General features: G+C 43.7%; 1 protein-coding gene across 11 annotated transcripts in view; it reads left to right on the forward strand.

Moving 5' to 3' along the window:
• Window positions 1–20,266, forward strand: part of HERC4 (HECT and RLD domain containing E3 ubiquitin protein ligase 4) — an 89,410-nt gene that overhangs the window by 55,230 nt on the left and 13,914 nt on the right. For 10 of the 11 annotated variants that reach the window (XM_030571200.1, XM_030571196.1, XM_030571204.1 and 7 more), the window contains 4 exons: window positions 4,877–5,043; window positions 6,538–6,604; window positions 7,114–7,196; window positions 19,349–19,532. In XM_030571200.1, the coding sequence (XP_030427060.1) occupies window positions 4,877–5,043; window positions 6,538–6,604; window positions 7,114–7,196; window positions 19,349–19,532 (501 nt within the window). Of the gene's footprint in view, window positions 1–4,876; window positions 5,044–6,537; window positions 6,605–7,113; window positions 7,197–12,057; window positions 12,428–19,348; window positions 19,533–20,266 lie in introns of those variants that run through there. The other variant, XR_004001427.1, reaches the window with a different exon arrangement.

Below are 20,266 nucleotides of genomic sequence, written 5' to 3' on the forward strand. Positions count from 1 at the left end.
TTGTCTACCCTTGCATGTGTTGCAGTCCTGGTGCATGAAGGGGTTCCGAACATTGCCAAAGCCCTCTGGAAAACCCCATCCTCCATCTCGCCCACTTCCAAGAGAGCCGAGAAAAAGTATTTTGTCTCGCCAAGGTGTTAGAATACTTACTTACCCACCTGCCTCTGGGGTCATTGGTCATGTAACCGTCAACAAAAAGGACCAACAGGCCTGCTAGTTCCACCCCCAAAAATAAGGAGGCCAAGAGACTGGACCTTTTTGGAATTAAAACTTACTCCAAGGTGAATCTCGAGGTCTGGGTAGTGAACCACCAGGCTCTTTTGGGGTTATTATAATTTTAACTTTAAGGATTCCGTGCCCCAGGAAGTGGCCCAAGAGTTGGGGGATCTTGTGGAGGAAGGTAGCTCGGTGCTCCCTCCAGTTGGCCTGGGATGGGGCCAATTCAGCAGCCAGGATGGTCGCCTCAGCAGTGGTCATGAGGCATATCTCCTGGCTTCCAACTGCCGGCCTGTCCCAGGAGATGGAGTCCTCCATACAAGAGTTTTCGTTCAGTGGAATCGGACTGTTTTCTGATCAGATGGATGCAAACCTGCAAGGTCTGAAGAACACTCGGGCCACCCTCCGTCCCCAGGGGATGCATATAACTCTGTCTGTGAGGAAGCCATTTTGGCAGCGTCTGCTGCGAAGGCCGTGGCAGCCTCGGCACGGATCTACGAGGAGTAGGGACACTGCGTTCTGTCACCACCGCTTTTCCTCCTCCTGTTCACAGCTTGGCCCAGTGAAACACCATGGGGGGCCAGAAGTGGGCGTTTTGAAGGTGCACTCAAGAGCAATGCTCCAGTCACCTCCCTGGATCTTCCTCATCTTTTCCTCAGTGGTCTTCATGCCTACTGTTTGGCTTGGTCGAGAGTCATCTCAGACCATTGGATGCTAGAAATTGTGTCACTGGGTTACACCCTTCAGTTTTCGTCCACCTTCTTCCCTGTCCCTCTTCAGGAACCCTTCTCCGAGCAACTGATCGTTCAGGGGGTAAACAGTCTCCTACAACTGGGGGCGATGGAAGAGGTCCCTTGTGAAAGGTTTTTCCTTCCACTATTTCCTGATCCCGAAGGCAAAATGGAGCCTGTGAGCAATTCTGGACCTGCGATGACTCAACAAGAACCTCAAGAAGTTGAAGTTTCGCATGGTGTTCCTGGCTTCCATCATTCCCTCCCTGGATCCAGGAGACTGGTTCGCCACTCTTGACTTGAAAGACATTTATTTCCATACCTCTATCTTCTAAGGATGCAGACGTTTCCTCCGTTTTATAGTGGGCCATTACATTTCCAGTTCACAGTGCTCCCCTTTGGCCTCTCTTTGGTCCCGCGGGTCTTTACAAAATGCATGGCCCCGGTAGCTGCTTACCTGCAGTGTCAGAGGATCCAGGTCTATCCTTATCTCAACAATTGGCTCATCAAGGGCAGATCGCAGGATCAAGTGCAGAGCAGCCTGAGTCTGGTGCAGTCCACATGCCATGACCTGGGCCTGTTAGTGAACAAAAATAAATCGACCCTCGTACCAGTGCAGTGGATAGAGTTTATCATGGCGGTTCTCGATTTCACACAGGCTCGGGCATTCTTTCTGGAGACCCGTTTCCGAGTCATGTCAGATGTAATCTCCTGTCTGATGGGCCACCCACTCACCACCGCCTGTAGTCGCCTACGGCTGCTAGGCCACATGACTGCTTGTCCTTATGTAGTCTGTCATGCCTGGCTCCACCTCTGGCCGCTACATCCCCAACAGGCATGACCTGGACCTGGTAGTAAACGTGTCGAGCCACATCTGGGCATCACAGGCGTGGTGACAGGACCCCGCATTGGTGTTGTAGTGAGTTCCCTATGCATCCCCATCGCTAACTCTGGTTTCCAACGCCTAGCTGGAGAGCCCACTTGGGCAAAGTCAGTACACAGGGCTGCTGGTCAGTGGTCGACCGCTCCCTCCACATACATGTCAGGGAGCTCAGAGCTGTTCGCCTGGCCTGCCAGACTTTTTTCTGTGCCAGTTAAAAGGCAAAGTGGTTCAAGTCCTGACTGACCGCACCATCACAAAGTTTTATATCAACAAGCAGGGCAGAGCCAGGCCATCTGTTCTCTGCCAGAAACTCTCTGATTTTTTTCATGCATGCAAAGTTAGTTGTTATTACTATTGCTAAGGCTTTTACTTGTTTTTTCCCAGATGGCTGTTGGGCTCACAAACAGAATTTCTCATCTTCTTTTTGCATGCAGCATGCCATTCATCTCATGGCAGCGCACCTCCCTGGAACTGGGAACATGTTCGCAGATTGCCTCAGCAGAACCTTCTCGTCTTGCCACGAATGCCCGATATGGTTGACCAGATCTTCCGAAAGTGGATATCTTCCCAGGTGGACTTGTTCACGACTCACCAAAACAGGAAGTGCTACTGGTTCTGCTCATTTTGGGGGGTCAACAGGGACTTCCTGTTGGACACCTTTCTATTTCCTTGGTTGAGGGCTCTGATGTAAGCTTTCCCACTGGTGCCACTGCTTCACAAAGTCCTCATGAAGATCAAACAGGACAAGACCAAGATTATCCTGATAGCCCTGGCTTGGCCTCACTGGCAAAGGTGCTCAGCACGCTCATGGACCTGTCAGTGATGATCCCAATGCCACTGCCCCACTGACCGGATCTCCTGTCACAGAATCATGGCCAGTTCCTGCAGCCAAATCTGGCAGCACTCCACCTCACAGCTTGGTTGCTCCATGGTTAACTTCTGAGGAGTGGGAATGTTTGACCTGAGTCCAACAGGTCCTACTGAGGAATAGAAAGCCCTCCACTAGAGCAACCTACCTCGCCAAATGGGAACGATTCAAGTGCTGGGCCTCAGCCCAAGCAGTTAGCCTGAGCAGGCCTCGCTGCAGCTGATCCTGGACTACCTTGTGCATTTCAAACTCCAGGGTTTGTCCTTTTTCATCAGTTAAGGTCCACTTGGCTGCTGTATCTGCCTTTCACCCTCTGTTCCAGAGCAGTTCGGTCTTCGCTTATAGCATGATGGTCCAGTAATTAAAGGTCTACAGTGGTTCTACCTCCAAGTCTGGGTCCCAGTCCTTCCGTGGGACCTGAATCTGGTACTTGTTTGGCTCATGAAAACTCCCTTCAAGCCCTTGGCATCCTGTTCCCTTTTTCTGCTTTCCTGGAAGATGTCATTCCTGGTGGCTATAACTTCTGCCCGAAGGATCTCCGAGATTAGAGCACTTACGATGGAGCTGCCATATACAGTGTTTTTCAAGGACAAGGTCCAGTTGCAGCCATATCCGGCTTTCCTGCCCAAGGTGCTTTCCAGTTTCATACAAGCCGGGACCAGTCTTCTGCCTAAAGCCTTGTACGTCTGAGAAGGAATGTAGGTTGTGCTCCCTAGATGTCAGGAGAGCGCTGACCTTCTACATAGAGAGGACCAAGCCATTTCACAAGGTCGACGTAGTTGTTCGTTGCGGTGACAGATAGGATGAAAGATCATCCCAGTGTCCACCCAAAGAATTGCATCGTGGATCACAGCCTCCCTCCACTCGCGATCGTAACCATCCACTGAACGATGTGCACAAGCCTTCCTGGCCCGTGTGCCAATTTCTGATATTTGCAGGGTTGCCATTTGGTCGTCCATCCATATGTTCATGTCTCACTATGTGCTTACCCAGCAAGCCCGAGATGACGCTGGCTTCGGTAAAGTAGTATTACAAGCTGCTCAACTGTGAACTCTGAGCCCACCTCCAGGAATACTGTTTGTGAGTCATCTAGAATGGAATTGACATGAGCAAGCACTTGTCCATGTTGATGGGCCATCCGCCCTGTCTGGCTTTTCCATTGTTGTACCTGAAGTGTTGGCAGTGGCCGTCACCCAAAGTAACATAGCTGAAATACAGAGATAGTCAATATTCCTAATTTTAGATACAGAAATGATACATGCATACAAACAGGAAAATTGCATTCAATTAATCATAACCTTTCTAGTGATCTCTCACATGAGCCATCTTGCAGGAAGTATATCTCAGTTATGTCATTCATATCATAAGCATATTTCCATAAAAAATACGGAAAGACGGGTCACAGTGTTGCTCATGTCCATTCCATTACCTGCCCCTCTCGGAGTTGCCGACAAGAAGGAACCTGAGAGGGTGTAGGGCAAGTGGCACCTGATATACCGATGCATGAATGCAGCACTCAAGGAAGTGCCACAGCCAGCCTTACGGATACTGCTAAGGCAAATGTCCCGACAACTGTGCACGTGGGCGCGCACACACCTAGAATGGAATGGACATGAGCAACACATCTTGATGAACAGTTACGAAAGGTTAGGTAACCGTTTTTTTCTCCTTGGATTTCAGTCTTACTCAACTGGTTAAAAACTTACCTGTTTTAACAATATCTGTGAAATAAGATTATATTTCACAGATATTGCTCCATGGTTAACTACTGAGGAGTGGGAATGTTTGACCTGAGTCCAACAGGTCCTACTGAGGAATAGAAAGTCCTCCACTAGAGCAACCTACCTCGCCAAATGGGAACGATTCAAGTGCTGGGCCTCGGCCCAAGCAGTTAGCCTGAGCAGGCCTCGCTGCAGCTGATCCTGGACTACCTTGTGATAGATATAAAGGTATATATATCTATATACCTTTATATAGATATATATACCTTTATATCTATCACATAGATATAAAGTGATAGATAGATAGATAGATATATATATAGATAGATATATATAAAGATATATCATTTATATAGATAGAATAGATATAAACCTATTAAAAATCTGAACATTTTTTTCTTTTTTTAAGTTGACAAATGTTTTAACTCTTAACTCTTGTATTTTCTGTTCATCGTAGACGTTTGAAGACAGTGACTTGTTCCATTTGATTGGTGTTGTCTGTGGGCTAGCAATATATAATTTTACTATTGTAGACCTTCAGTTCCCATTGGCTTTGTACAAGAAGCTGTTGAATAAGAAGCCTTCCCTAGATGACTTAAAAGAGTTAATGCCTGATGTTGGCAGGTGAGCCAATATAAATTGAATGGCACGATAACCGGTGTATCATCTTTCTTATTAAGTGCACTGTGTAGTTTCCTGTAATGTACAGAAATTGAATAAAAATATCTCCGTAGATAGACAAAAAGCTCTAACTAGAATAATACCTTTAGGCTAAAAGTTGAGTTTGTATTTACACTACTGTTTTATAAACCCCTACTTTCAGATAGTTAGTTTTGGGATTAAGAATTCTTTCCTGTTTGGAACTTAATGTCCCCAAATTTTGAAATTTTTCGGTTCAGATGTGTATGTTGTAAATATAACTCATCTTACTTTGAACATAATCTCAGTTTTAGGCAGTTTATTCAGTTTCTAATGACATTGATTTGCATATTTCAAAAACAAGTACATGTGAATTTGAACTTTTTTTCATTTGCTGAGGTTATATAGTTAATATCAATTTTTGAAGTATTTGAAACCAGAAAATTCAGAGAAAACCATTTATTTTTAATGTATTCTATGTATATTGTTTCCATCTTCATTAAACAAAAATAAAACAACATTTTGATCAATTGGCAAATCATACTCTTTTGAGGAGGATCCAAAGGTGTTTGAGGAAAATGTATTAATAGCCCATCAATGACTCATAACTGTAGTGTCCCATGTTCCCATCCACCTCTGTTTGACGTGTGCAAGGCAATTAAGGGAGATTGAGATATTTTTGGGTTGCTGCTCTGCCATCTTCCATCAGCCAAAGGAATATGTGCCATCTTTTTTGTGTTATGTCTAGGTCTAAAGCTAGATTGATAGGAATGAAGAAGAGTTAGAGAAAATATTTTAAGAAATGTAATAGCATATAAGGTCATAGCAAAATGAGGAATCAGAGTTCAACAATATAAATCCCATTGCAAAATTTAAAAAGAGGACTTAAAGTTTAAGCTCCTAAATCTATATTTAGTTTCGTAAGTAAGCTTGAACAGATTTTTGAAATGCTGAGCCGTCTGAGCTCCCACTGAAGTCAATGAAGAGACTTCTTGTAGAACTTGCCTTTTATTACTAAATATTTTCTTCTTCTACAGACTTTTCACTTACTCCATAAACAGTGTTGAAATACATATTTCAGGTACTGAGATGAAGGATCAGGCAGCTATCATTCTACTTCTCTCAGCACCCTATCTCTTTTCTCATTCTGTGAACCCTCTTGCTCCTTTCCAACTCCAAAATAAGAACCCTCTCACCTTGCTTCTAGAGTAGACAACTGGAAGGAATTAAGGCCTCTTAGAAATGAAGGAAAAACAAGAAAATGTTCAATAAGCTTTGTGCTGCATTTCAACTTAAATGAAATATGAATCAGTGGAGGGTTTCCTAACTTTGCACTTCTAAATGCTAATCATCTAAGTAAGAAATCCAAAGAAGATAACCATAGAAAGATACAGAACTCACAGAATACTGAGAACATATACTCAACATATGTTAATTTTTCAATGCATTGAGATTAAGACAAAATATATTGTTTTGCAGAAGCATGCAGCAGTTACTGGACTATCCAGAAGATGACATAGAGGAGACATTTTGTCTCAACTTTACGGTAAGCTTTTGAATTTTTTTAAAGTATTTTACTTGTAGTTTTAACTATCCATTATGATTACCTCTGGCAGAATATATGTTACCAAAAACACTGGCTGCTCTCCTATTAGAATTTTGCATTCAGTTGGTATTTTAATGTTAAGCTGATTGTGAAACACTGCCCATGACTGAGGGCAAGTCTACACTACAGCACTGCAATGGTGCAACTGTGCCTATATAGGGCATCTGGTGAAGACATACTGTGCCGACAGGAGAGTGCTCTCCTGTTGGCGTAATTACGCCACCTCATCGAGAAGCGTAATCTACGTTGGTGGGAGAGCATCTCCTGCCGACATAACAGCAGTGTGAGCAGCACGAAACTTATGTTGCTTGGGGAGAGAGTGCTTTTTTGCACCCCTGAGCAGTGTAAGTTAAATCTACTTAGGCATTAGTGTAGACCTGCCCTGAGTTGAGGGAAATGGTCTTTTGGAACAGTAAATGAAGTGTACTCTGCATTTTACTTTTAAACAGATCACCGTGGAAAATTTTGGAACAACAGAAGTAAAAGAGCTGATTCCTAAAGGTGCCGACATTCCTGTGGTCAAACAAAATAGGTAAGTGAATTATAACAGTGCAGGTGTACTGGTCAGTTAGTGCTTCAATTTTAGCCTGTTTCAGAAAGGAATAACTTGACTGCTAAACATAACTTGCTCTGATCCAGAAACTAGCATATTTGGTATAGGGGGATGTCATGGTATAATCCCCCACTCTGAACCTTAGCGTTCAAAATATGGGGTACCAGCATGAATTCCTCTAAGCTCAATTACCAGCTTAATACTTGTAGCGCTGCCACCAACCAGGAATTCCAGTGCCTGGTACACTCTGGTCCCCCCCAAAACCTTGCCCGGGGACCCCCAAGACCCAGACCCTCTGGATCTCAACACAAGGAAAGTAAACCCTTTCCCTCACCGTTGCCTCTCCCAGGCTTCCCCTCCCTGGGTTACCCTGAAAGATCACTGTGATTCAAACTCCTTGAATCTTGAAACAGAGAGGAAAATGCACCTTCCCCCCTCCTTCTCTCTCCCCCTCCCAGACTCTCCCTGAGAGAGAAAGTAATCTTTCTCTCCCCATTCCTCCTTTCTCCCCACCAATTCCGTGGTGGATCCAGACCCAGTCCCTGGGGTCTCACCAGAATAAAAAAACAATCAGGTTCTTAAACAAGAAAAGCTTTTAATTAAAGAAAGAAAAAACACTAAAAATTATCTTTGTAAATTTAAGATGGAATATGTTACAGGGTCTTTCAGCTATAGACACTGGGAATACCCTCCCAGCCGAAGTATTCAAGTACAAATTAAAATCCTTCCAGCCAAATACGCATTTGAACTCCTTCCAGCCAAATACACATTTGCAAATAAAGAAAACAAACATAAGCCTAACTTGCTTTATTTACCTAGTACTCACTGTTCTGAACTTTTATAAGAGCCTGTATCGGAGAGATTGGAGAGAAACCTGGTTGCACGTCTGGTCCCTCTGAGCCCCCAGAGTGAACAACAACCAAAATCTAACAGCACACACAAAAACTTCCCTCCCTCAAGATTTGAAAGTATCCTGTCCCCTGATTGGTCCTCGGGTCAGGTGACAGCCAGGCTTACTGATCTTGTTAACCCTTTACAGGCAAAAGAGACATGAAGTACTTCTGTTCTATTAACTCTTAACTATCCGTTTATGACAGGGGAAAAAAGCTTTTATTAACATTGATGAATTTTTCAAGTTGCTGAGGAAAAACTTAATTCGTGTTGTAATTTATTAGTTGCTATTTGAAGTACGTTGTTTCAACTCGAATTTTTAACTTGAAAGCTTACGTAGGGCCCATTTTAGACAATTCTTTTTGTTTTATAAGGTTAGGTTTGTTGGCTAAATATGCCCTACCTAGAGGAAGACAACTCATGTCTCTTAGTAATGGCTCGTAGACTACTAAATGATTACCTTAAACAAAACTGCACTGATCTGCAAGGAACATAGAGTATAATTAGAATTGTGAGTAGCAATCAAAGCCTCCTTTTTGATACAGTTTTGTAGCCTCCCCCAATTTTGGAAATGTAGTTCTGGGGACGTCTTTTCCCTTTGAAGAAAAGGTGAATGATGTCTAATTGGTAAGGAACTTGTAGCATTCTCAGGCAGAGATTTTTGTCATGGAAATCGTGGATCCTATTCTCATTAAACAAAACTCTTTTTTTTGTTAATTCCCACTCCACTCCTTTCAATGTATTGGCAGTGGGGATGGCACCTTGTGCCTTTGTGGAGAGCCCTGATTTAGTTGCTACCAATTCTCCTACCCCCTCTCCCCCCGTCCATTCTATCTCTCTCTCTTCACCCCTCCCCTATATTTTGTTTTTCTTTTTTCCCTTTGGCTTTTTGTGTATTTTCATCTTTCCTTAGTTTTTCTTTTTTGCATGCTCCTGTTTTTGCTTCCTTTTCATGGACAGGTGGAGCAGAGGACATGTTCCTTGAGACCATGACATGTGTTTACAGCTGGACTGAGTGTTTGTGAGAACAGGGAAAATATGCTTGGGTGGGTAGATTGCCTGCTTGAGCCTGTAGCCCGATATCTGAAAAACTATTTCTGCAACTGGATCTATTAGGGGCAAGTAAAAGAGTAATGAGGAAAGGTGGGAGGCTTTGAGGGAGCTATACACTGTTTACCATAGCTATGACCATCTTTGCAGTGAAGATATCCCACAGTGAATCAGTTTTTTCCTCACTTTATATCTGGCATCCACCACCAGGAGGGCTGGACCCTAGGTTGGTGGGGAAACCACTGTAGAGTAAAATTACAACTTCCATGTTTGCTTGATGTCTGTGTTCTAGCTATGTAATTGGGGGGAGCACTGCACCACACTCCTTCCTGCCTCTCAATCCTTCTACTCCAGTGGTCCTCAATGTGGTGCCCACGGGTGCAATGGTGCCCACCGGGGCATTTATGTGTGCCCGCCTAGTGCCCAGCAAGGGACCTGCCAAGGACAGAGAACTCAGGCTGCAGGCGTGGTGTTCTCTGTTCCCGGAAGGTGCGGGGCCTGCCTAGTTCCTAGCAGGGGAGAGAAGCTGCAGCCCCATGCCTGCCAGGGACAGAGAACTCTGGGGCTGCAAGCTTAAGCCCGAGAGAAGCTGCGGCCCCATGCCTGCTGGGGACAGAGAACTCAAGCTGCAGGCACTGGTGTTCTCAGTCCCTGGCAGGCGCAGGGCCCACCTAGTGCCCAGCAGAGAAGAGAATCTGGGGCCCCGCGCCTGCTGGGGACAGAGTACTCCAGGACTGTGGGCATCGGTGTTCTCTGTCCTTGTGGCTTCTCTCCGGTTTCTCTCCTCTCCTGATTCATATATTATGTCATATTAATATGTTTTTTATATTATTAATGTACAAATACAAAATAACCTTGAAAAATTGTTGGTGCCCGCCACTCTCTTCTTGAAAACCTGAATGTGCTGCTGGCCACAAAAGGTTGGGGACCACTGTTCTTCTCCCTTACCTCTTCCCCCCCCCCCCCCCCAAAAGGGCAAAAACTCAAATGCCGATTTACTTGTATGTGAAAATAAAATACATGATAGTGCTCCAGATTTGTTTTTGACAACAGTAGGAAAGAGCCAGAATTGGTGGCTGTGTGTTGTGTTGCTCCTAAACACCATATATTCCAGAAATGTAACTGCATAAACGTTCTTATGTGCTCTTTTTCCAGCATTCATAAGTCTAAGCATTGCTTTTGCTTCTTTAGCAGTCCTGTGCCTCACCACGATCACTTCAGACCTCCGTAAGAAGCTCGTAACTTTCAGTAAAATTTGCATCCATAATTATTATGTATCTCTAATATTGGAGCCAGTTCTCCCAGTCCTCTTGTGAGAGACCAATCTTTTTTCTTGTGAAGTAAAATAGTGTCAAAGCTTCTGAGAACTTTGATGCTATGACCCCTGTCATAGAGCTTATGGTGGGAAAACAAGCAAGAAGGATGCTCTTTTCAGGTAGTATGTGATACTTTGTCAGCAATTCCGCAGGTCTCCATCAGAAGCCTAGGGCATTGACTGATTGGGACACTACTCAGTCCATGCTGTTCAGTGCAGAGTTGTTCACTAGTAAATTGATCACCATCTATCATGAGAGAGGCATCTGACTTTCTTTTAGAACAGATATCTGATGGGTGCAGTATAAATACATGAATGGATGATACATCAAGGCCTTGTTGAATTCGGCTCTCTGTAGGCAGTGACCTAGTTCAGTCTGAATTAAGAGTGTTCCTTGGGGTGTTCTAGCTATTGTCTATGATTTCAGGTATAGGAGCTTTTCTTATGCAATAATAGTCTCATTTGAGATATTAACTTTGTGTTTGAGTCATGGAATAGGGTTACATTTAAGAATAGTAATGATGCATAGGTTATCCTTCTGCACCTTACATTTCTTGGATAACATATCCTTGTAGTTGACTTGGGTTCTCATTGCTTGTAACAACTATGGACCCATTCCAGGTAACATCAGATTCTGCCTATATAAACTCACCACATTTTGCTTCAGGATTGGAGATCCAATATGGAATTAAATTTACATATTTGTTGTGGTCAAGAGTGTCCCCTTTTGCACCTTAGTGGTGAAGTTCTTGCATTCGTCGTCCCTGAAGACTAACGGACTAGATGAGTCAGCTTCACATATGTCAAAGGAATAATACTGTATAAACATTAGATGTTCTGTCTATGGCTTAGTGGGACTATCTGTCTATAACTGATTGTGAAATTGTTCCTTTAGATTTAGTTAGATATAGGCCATCTGATTAGTGCTGTTTTTAATAATTTATGTATATGAGCCCAGAAACATTGTGATGAACACTTTTTTTTAAAATCAGAAGATGCTTCCTTTTCTGAAACCAATAGAATCCTTTTCTAAAAATGAATATTTGAAATATATTTAAAGATTCTAGCTGATGGCTTATGTCATGTGGGAAAAATACACTACAAACTACTTTACTGTGAGGTTAGCAGTTATGGGAAGGTAATAGCACCATCACCTGTAATTTCTCAGCTCTTTGAGTGCTGGTCCCTCTGTATATTCCACATATCTGTATGTATGCATCTTGTACACCTGAGGACCAGAAAATCTTTCCGATAGTATCCATTGGTCCATGCCTGCACGCTGGATCTCTCCTCATGCTTAGCATGAAGGGCATAAAGCAAAGTACAGACTGACCGCCTCTCATTCTTCTTCTTAAGTCCGCCATGGCCTGAATCGGAGTCCTCTGTGCCCAGAGTTATTCTCACTTCACCTTCGCAAATGTAATTGTATATAATTTGTTAGTGGTTTTGTTGTAGTTTTTTTTAATTTTACATAGAGAAGCTTAGTTTTTTCCCCACCTTAGGGACCCTGTCTGTCTCTCTTTTCCTGGGAGTAGGACTGTGCCCAAAATTTTCGAACTTAAAAACTCTGTCTTGTCCTCACAGCTTCTCGTCAGGCAACGACCACCGGGACTATCTGTACTGCCTTAGAGGAGGCATGTCGCTGCCAGTGTAATATCTGTTGTTCCTTTCCCACCCTGGACCCAAAGAGATGAGAGCTCCAAGTGAGGAAGCCCCTCATGGAGAAAGCCACATGACCCCAGTCAGATCCATGTCAGGGAGACCTATCCTGTACATCAGAAGCAATCTTCAAGCTTTGTGCTTCTGTAGCAGAAGCTGGATCAGATAAATCCTGAGACCCACCCTCGTCGGGCTTCTCATGAGAATAAGAAGCACTTTCACAGACATAAAAAGAGGTCCCCCTCTAAACCTGCTTCCAGGAGAAGGGATGCTTCTCTGACTCCTTCCAGGTCAGGTGAGTCTTTGCATGCAGGTCCCAAAGATTTAGGTCTGCCTAAGCCTCCCAAATTGAAGAGAGAGTGCACAGAAGCAAAGCTCCAGTGGTAGCAGCTCCAGTGCAGACAATGACTTCTACCAAGCCGAAGGACCGATATCTGCCAGGACCTACCAAGAGCTCTAGACGAGACTCTCGCTCTTTGCAATAGTACCGACTTGGCCCCATAAGGACCCACCAACCACTAAGTCTGGCACAGCAGAACCATCAGAAGGGACCCCTTGTATTCTGGGATCAGTGGAGACATGAACTAATCTGGAAGTTACCTTTGCCCCTCTCTTTCAGGCCCAGTCCTTCTGAGGGTCACTTTGACCCCCAGAAAAGGATACCACCCCAGTAAGGATTTACTCTCCTGGACAGTCCCTAGGCTGGAACTTCCTTCCACTGACAGCAACAGTATCCCCGATGGAGCTGGATCCAGTTTTCTTGTTGGCTGAATCCAATGTCCGGGGCGGACCATCGCCTCCACAGCCCAGGGAGGTTAGACCAGCCAGGTTTGAGAGTTTCTAGGGCTCAATCTTCACTCAACCATGGTTACCCTCCCAGAAATCACTGGTACTCAATGCCTTGCGGCCCCTGCCCAACTAGTTTTTTCATCCCTCATGCTGGTTCTGTTGGGTCCATGGGGATTCTTATGCATGACACACCAGAACAGTGCACTCTACCAGAGTCACGTCATATCCCCCCTCTCCTAGACAGCAGCACAGGAGTCCACAGAAGTACCTGTAGGAGGAAGTCAACAAGCCCGATTTGCTGGTACCAGCAGTACCAACCTGTATATTGTGTTCCTCACCCGATGATGCAATTACCCCATCTTCACCATCCCCACCAAATGAGCATAGGCAATGTCAAGAACTATTGCAAAAGCAGCAAAGAATCCTGTGGCACCTTATAGACTAACAGACGTTTTGGAGCATGAGCTTTCGTGGGTGAATACCCACTTCCTCAGATGCATCTGAGGAAGTGGGTATTCACCCACGAAAGCTCATGCTCCAAAACGTCTGTTAGTCTATAAGGTGCCACAGGATTCTTTGCTGCTTTTACAGATCCAGACTAACACGGCTACCCTCTGATACTTAAGAACTATTGCAGAACTTCATATTCCATTAGAAGTAATACAAGATACACAGCACGCCTCGAAGATCCTGCAGCCCACCAGATTCAATAGAGTAGCTTTTCTGGTGAATTAGGCCAGTAAGGAACCAGCTAGAGTGGTAAGGTATACACCAGCAACATGTACCTCTTCCTCTAAAAGGCCTGAGAAACATTATTTGTTTTTTTGTGAAAGCAGAATTCTTGTTTACTTACCTTGCCCCCTATTCCCTAGTAGTACAAGCAACCATGGAAAGATTGGGGCAGCAGCACTGTAAAATCACCCCTGCAGGCAAGGGAGCTGAACACCTGGACAGAAGGAAAGTATGTACATCCACCAGTCTCCAGTTCAGAATCTCTGACTAACGGGCCCTCTTAGCGAACTGTGATTTTTATGAATTGCTCTAAGTTCCTGGAGTTCACAGATGATACTTTTCCAGGAGGACAGGACCAATTCCAAGCCCTCGTTGAGGAAGGTAGACTTGTCGCTAAAACCTCATTGCAAGATACAGTGGACCTGGTGAATACCATATCAAGATCTATATTGACTGCAACAGTAATGCAGCGAGCGTCATGGCATCGTTCTTTGGAGTTCTCCAGGGAGGTTCAGAATACCATCAAGGACTTGCCCTTCAATTAAACCAACCTCTTTTAACCATAAAACAGATGAGTTTTTATACTTAAGACACCACAATAACTTTCCGCTCTCTGGGAATTTATTCCCTAGCTATGAAGAGAGAACATCATAAACGAGTATAAGCCAAGGCCTCTTCCACTGCCTTTCTACAGCAACGATTATACATAACTGCCACATAATCATCAAGGAGTGCAGAGGCCAAGGTATTGAGGCCCCATCCACCTCAATGGATGAGGTCGGATGGCTGCCACTGACTAAAGGTTACTTTTGATGGGACGTCTTGAGTTGCAACCCTAAGTGATGCCATCACTGCATGTTTCTGACATCGACTTTGCTGAGCTCTAGCCATTGTTATAGCTCTCCAATTATAGGAAACTAGGCACGTGGATACTAGATACTCATCTACTGTGGATACACCATTGAGTTTTCTTTCTCCAACTTCTTCCCAATAACTCCTTCCCAGCCCCTGTTGAGGGAACACTCTCAGAGGAGATCCTTCAAGAGGAGGTGGACCTCTCCTCAAATGAGAAGCAATAGAGCAAGTGCCACTTTAGCATCAAGTTAGAAGTTCTATTCCAAAATACTTCTAGATCCAAAGAAAAAGGGAGGATGAAGGACCATTCTTAAACCTACTCAGCTAAATATTTTTCTTTGCAACTTTAAAAATTTTGCATGGTTATGTTGGCATCAATAAAATCCCTCCTTGGAAAAGACACATGGTTTGGAGCTCTCAATATTGAAAGATGCTTACTTTCATGTGGACATTCACCCATTCCAGCGAAGGTTCTGTTAGGACAGGAAACACTACAAGTCAGTGAATTCTAGTTTGGTCTGGTCACGGCACCTACGGCCTTCATAAAGGATTCTCAGTGGTGGCACATAGATAAGACAAAATGGCTACACTGTCTTCCAACAGGTAAATACTGTCGGAAGTACAGTTGGCAACCTTGTCCTTGCTCTGCCTCCTGGTATTCTTGGGAGTGTGTGTGAACATGAAGATGTCTAATCTGACCTCCATGCAGCCTATAGACTTTATAGGAATGGCCCTGAACTTAACAGCAGGATGCTCTGTGGACAGACTGCATGCCATGAGCAGTCCGATAAACTAAGTGACTCTCAAATCCTGAACAAACAGTGCAGGTCTGTCTTTCTTTGCTCGACCACATGGCCTTCTGTACTTGTATAACGTTGTTTGCTAGGCTGCTCCTCTGGCTCTGGTTAGTAATATGCCAGACACACATAACATGAAACACCATAGTGACAATCGCTGTTAATACCAGGGTATCGCTGACCTAGTAGATGAACCTGGAACATGTGTGTTGGCATACCTTTCCCACCTCTGACACCCATATGACAATCACAGATGCATGTGCATGCGTGCGCACACACAAGCAATCCCTCCCACTTGTGTGTAGAGTTGGTCAATTTTATGGAATTAGTGTATCTGGAACCACATCACAGTTTCTGCAATGTACTTCCCAGTGTGATACAGCATGGCCAGAGGGCAGCAGGAGGGGGTTAGAAGGGAGCCTTATTCCCTGTAGAGGGAAGAAAGTTTGCTATAGATCAATTAGAGCACCTGAAGTCAGTCACCTGATATAAACTCCCTGCTTCAATCAGACAGGGGAAAGTGTTGGAGCAGAGATCAGTTTTGAAGGAGTAGAAACAGTGGTTTGGAGTTGGAGCAGAGAGCAGTTTGGAGGGAAGCAGAGGAAAGTTTGGAGAAGTGCTGCAGTGGGCTAAGAAGTCCAAGACCTAGTTAAAAGGACACCTGGCTTGTGCAGAGGGAGGGCAGGGAAAGCCCCCACAAGCTAAAGGGCAGGAGAGGGAAGTAGCCTAGGGAAGGAACCGCTAGTTCAAGTGGGCTACCACTATCCCTACGGCCCCTGGGCTGGGACCAGAGTAGAGGGTGGGCCGGGTCCCTCCTGCCCTCTCCACTCCCCTCCTCTAGGACGCTAGTGGGGCAGTTAATATCCCAGTCAGGGGCAGAAAAGGCACCTGATCCGCCCCCCCCCCAAGAGGAGAGAGCACGAGACCCATCATAGTAGTGCTGGCAATTTGCCACACAAGGTACTCAGAAACTCACGGGTGGACGGCCTCAGCAGCATTTGGTCATTGATCACGGGTGAGAGTTCTCCAATTTCTGTGATGACACATCATGAATTCAGTTCATGAATATTAATCCATGAAAACATCGCTTCGCTTTGGTGGGGACACGGTCTTGAGACCTGTTATATCCCAGATGCACAAGAAGTTCAACTTATGTTTGTTCCAGAGCAGCACAGGGTCAGGACTCTGTGCAGTGGACACTCCTGTCATGACTCACCTTTCATCCCGCTACTTACCCTATGGTGCTGTGAAAGATTCTTCATGACAAAGCACAAGTCATCCTCCATCTGCACCCAACTGGCCCAGACAGTTATAGTTTCTGAACTGCCTATGAATATCACCCATCAGTATTTAGTCCTTTCTGGACCTGCTGACTCAAGAAAAAGAAGTATCAGATATCCCATCCTGGACTCTCTTGACCTTATAGCTTGATATTTGGATAGATGTCAGACCTAGAGCCTTCAGCTTCACAGGCCTTCAAACAATTCCTAATCATAGCAGGAAATGATATCTAACCAATAGAGAGAGTGTGTGTGTGTGTCTCTCTCTCTCTTTCTCTCTGGGTGCAACAGAATGAATTATAATCAGGGCCAGCAGGTCTTACTTCTATTTTAGACTGTCGTCACTGTCAAGACGAATCTTTCCGTTAGCTTGCTGTGAATCGAATTAGAAGTAATCAGTACATTCCATCTGCCAGTAGATGACTATTCTACTTTTGCTCACCCAGTAACAATCAAATTCCTAGAGTCTAACTAGGATTTCCCCACCAATAGTGAAGCCAGCGCCACAATGGGTGGGATCTTACACTTATACCTTCAACACTAACAGGCCATCTTTCAAACCATTGACCATGTTCTTGAGGTCCCATCTTCTATGGAGATTGCCTTCCGGAGGACCATTACATTGGCCAGGAGAGAAGGTGAGCTGGAGGCCCTCATGGTCTACCTGCCATACACTTAAATTTGCCTCCACCCAAATTCATCCTCTAGGTAACTTCCAAGGTCTGCATAAACCAGTTGATTTGCTTTACTGGTATTCTTTGCCTCAAGCCTACGGTGAGTAGAGGAGACTTTGTTCTCTCGACATCAGATGAGCATTGGCATTCTACCTGCAAGGAGTGAAATCATTTAGAAAATCACCTAGATTATTTGTTGCTATAAGCAGAGTGAGCATGGGGACAAGCAATATCTGCTCAGAGACTCTTTTAAGTGAATATCTGATTGTATCCTCTTTGGCTATCAGTTGGTGCATCTCCTTCTCCAGATGAGTTTGAGGGCTCTTTTCACTAGAGCGCAGGCAATCTCAGTAGCATTTCTTTGAGAAGTCCCTCTGCTAGACATTTTTAAGGGAACAACCTGGAATTCCATCTGCACTTTCAAGAAGTATTGTGCGTTGCTACAAGCAGAATTGCAGTGTTAAGGATATCTGTACTCCTGTATCCTCACACCTCCCTTCCTATTTGACTACTGCTTGCAAGTCACCCACCTGTGAATACTCATAGGGACCAGCATTCTCACCTGTCACTGGAGGTTTCTTTGAGATGTGCGGTCCAGATCCATATCCCACTACTTGCCTTCCTTTCCCTCTGCTTTGGATACAGCTGGATTTGTAGTAGAGAAGGAACTTGAGAGGTAGTTGCTCTGCATCTCCCCTTGTACCATTGGTATTGAGCACAGGGGGCAGGCACAGACCAACAGACATGATTTTCATGATTTTCTGATCTGAGATCACGTGCTTGCGTACCCATGTGTGGAATACAGATAGACACTGCACATCTTGAAAAATCTCCAGTTACAGGTGAGTAGCCTCCTTTTTTTATTCTTGGCTGATAGTAAAAGATCACTTTGGTGCTGCCAATATTTGTGGGATTTCATTGATAAGGAAGTACCTGTTGTTGTTTCATGAAGATGTCTATTCACTTTTTTTGGTTTTCCTGCTTAATTGTATATTTACATGAACTGGAAACATGCCAAGAGATTCAGGTACTGCCTGAAGTGTACTGGGAAGGTGTGCTTTATCAATAATTAATACTGATTATCATCTGACACTGCCAGTGTTTTGAGAGTTTTTACAGTCCTCTGTCATTTAGCACCTTTTATTTTCCTTTGTATAGCAATCTCAGTTACAATCTTAATAATATTGTGAATATTGCAGCAACGTTACCTAGGCAAAAGGTAGTGTTGTAAAGATTTGCGTGGCAACCAACCAAACAAATGCTAGGCTGTTTGCAAGGTGCATTCAGATGATCCTTCTGAGATAAATGATGACCCTGATAAAACACAAAAATACTATGGATTTCTCTGAAGAAAATGTATTGGTAGGGTACTGGTAATCTGCTAACAGAAATAATGGCAGCATGGTTGAACCACTTTGTGCTGACTAGATTGGTGTAAAAATATTCAGTCAAAAGTAAACTGGTAAGTTATTGGATTTTTGCCATCTGTGCTTGAGTGCAAACATTTCAAGTATCTTGCCTGATATGTTCATGCTCTTTAGTAACAAGGAGTAGTTCTCATAGTCAAACTATTTTCCCTAACCATAATTAACCCATTCTGTGTGACCCAGACACTATACAGAACATGAGATGTCCATGGGAGTTACGAACTTGTCTTCCAACATGGAGCATACACAATCACTCCCTAAACTAAAATAACCTTTTTTATTAAAGGAACAACAGTGACTTGAATAATTAGTTTCAGTCCACTACACTGTGAATCAGCATTTCAAGAGGCAGTGGAAGTCTCTGGAAGAGCTAATTCATTATGGAGGGTGCACATTATTAAAAGGCTCATGTTGTCTGAAATGTGTTGTTTAATGTTGTTGTTTGTCCACGCCATACTCTTTCAGTTTTGGGAAGAACTGAATTCATGCTCTACTTGTGGTTAAAGGATCTTCATTGTGGCCACAGCAAAGACCATGGGCAGAATACGGTATCTTAAAAAAAAGTATTTTGTGTTAGGTTGACCACTGATTTTATTCGTAGAAGAATGATACTTAAATATCTTCAGTTTTTTAAAATGTTTGCTTTTGTCTTCACTCTACAGGCAAGAATTTATAGATGCCTATGTGGATTACATCTTCAGTAAATCAGTGGCTTCCTTATTTGATGCATTCCATGCAGGCTTTCATAAGGTGTGTGGTGGTAAAGTTCTTCAGCTCTTCCAGCCCAGTGAGCTGCAGGCGATGGTGATTGGGAACACAAATTATGATTGGAAAGAACTGGAGAAGGTAAGTACTAGTTTAGTTAGAGTATATTAAATTGGTATACATTTAAAATGCAAAGCAAAACACTTGATGGTATTGCTTCTCCACATTCCTCCATTGAAGTTAAGCTTTCCAGTTTCCCTAAAGATTAGGTAGCATAATTTTGCTAACAGTAAATGGAGTCTTTTAATTTTCCACAGATTCATCCTCACCCTTACTGTTTCATCTCTGATCTCTCTAAAGTCTCTGGACAAACCTTGCAGAGAACTGAGAGAGAACCCATATATATTAAATTTTTAAGGAGAAAAAGTAACAAAAAAATGTTTAAACACTGAACATCTGTGTTCAAAGAATTTAGTTTTAAGGGTCTTTGGTGGTTTCACACATCGCTTGTTTGAATGATAGTTCCAATCTACTCCAAAAACCATCACAGAGCTCCATTGCTGACAGGTGACCCACATGTAAGTTTTGTTGTTGGGGCTTTTTTTTTTTTTTTTTTTTTTTTAATAGTGCCCCTTATTATCTAGACACACCAGCCAGTAGGAATTTTCCTTATCATAATATGCAGTGCATTAGTCAACAAGTGGCATGGGTGTGATGACAAGATTGTATAGTCAAAACAAGTTATATATTCTGAATTACTTTTACATTTGTGTGGTGCCTTATGAAGTTACGCAGGAAGAAAGGAAATGAAAATATTTTAAAATGATTATCCAGGTGTTTTATAAACTGAAAAAAGCCCATTTCCTTTTTTTGGA

The sequence above is a fragment of the Gopherus evgoodei genome, chromosome 7 (genome assembly GCF_007399415.2).
Source record: "Gopherus evgoodei ecotype Sinaloan lineage chromosome 7, rGopEvg1_v1.p, whole genome shotgun sequence".
NCBI classification, from domain to species: domain Eukaryota; kingdom Metazoa; phylum Chordata; order Testudines; family Testudinidae; genus Gopherus; species Gopherus evgoodei.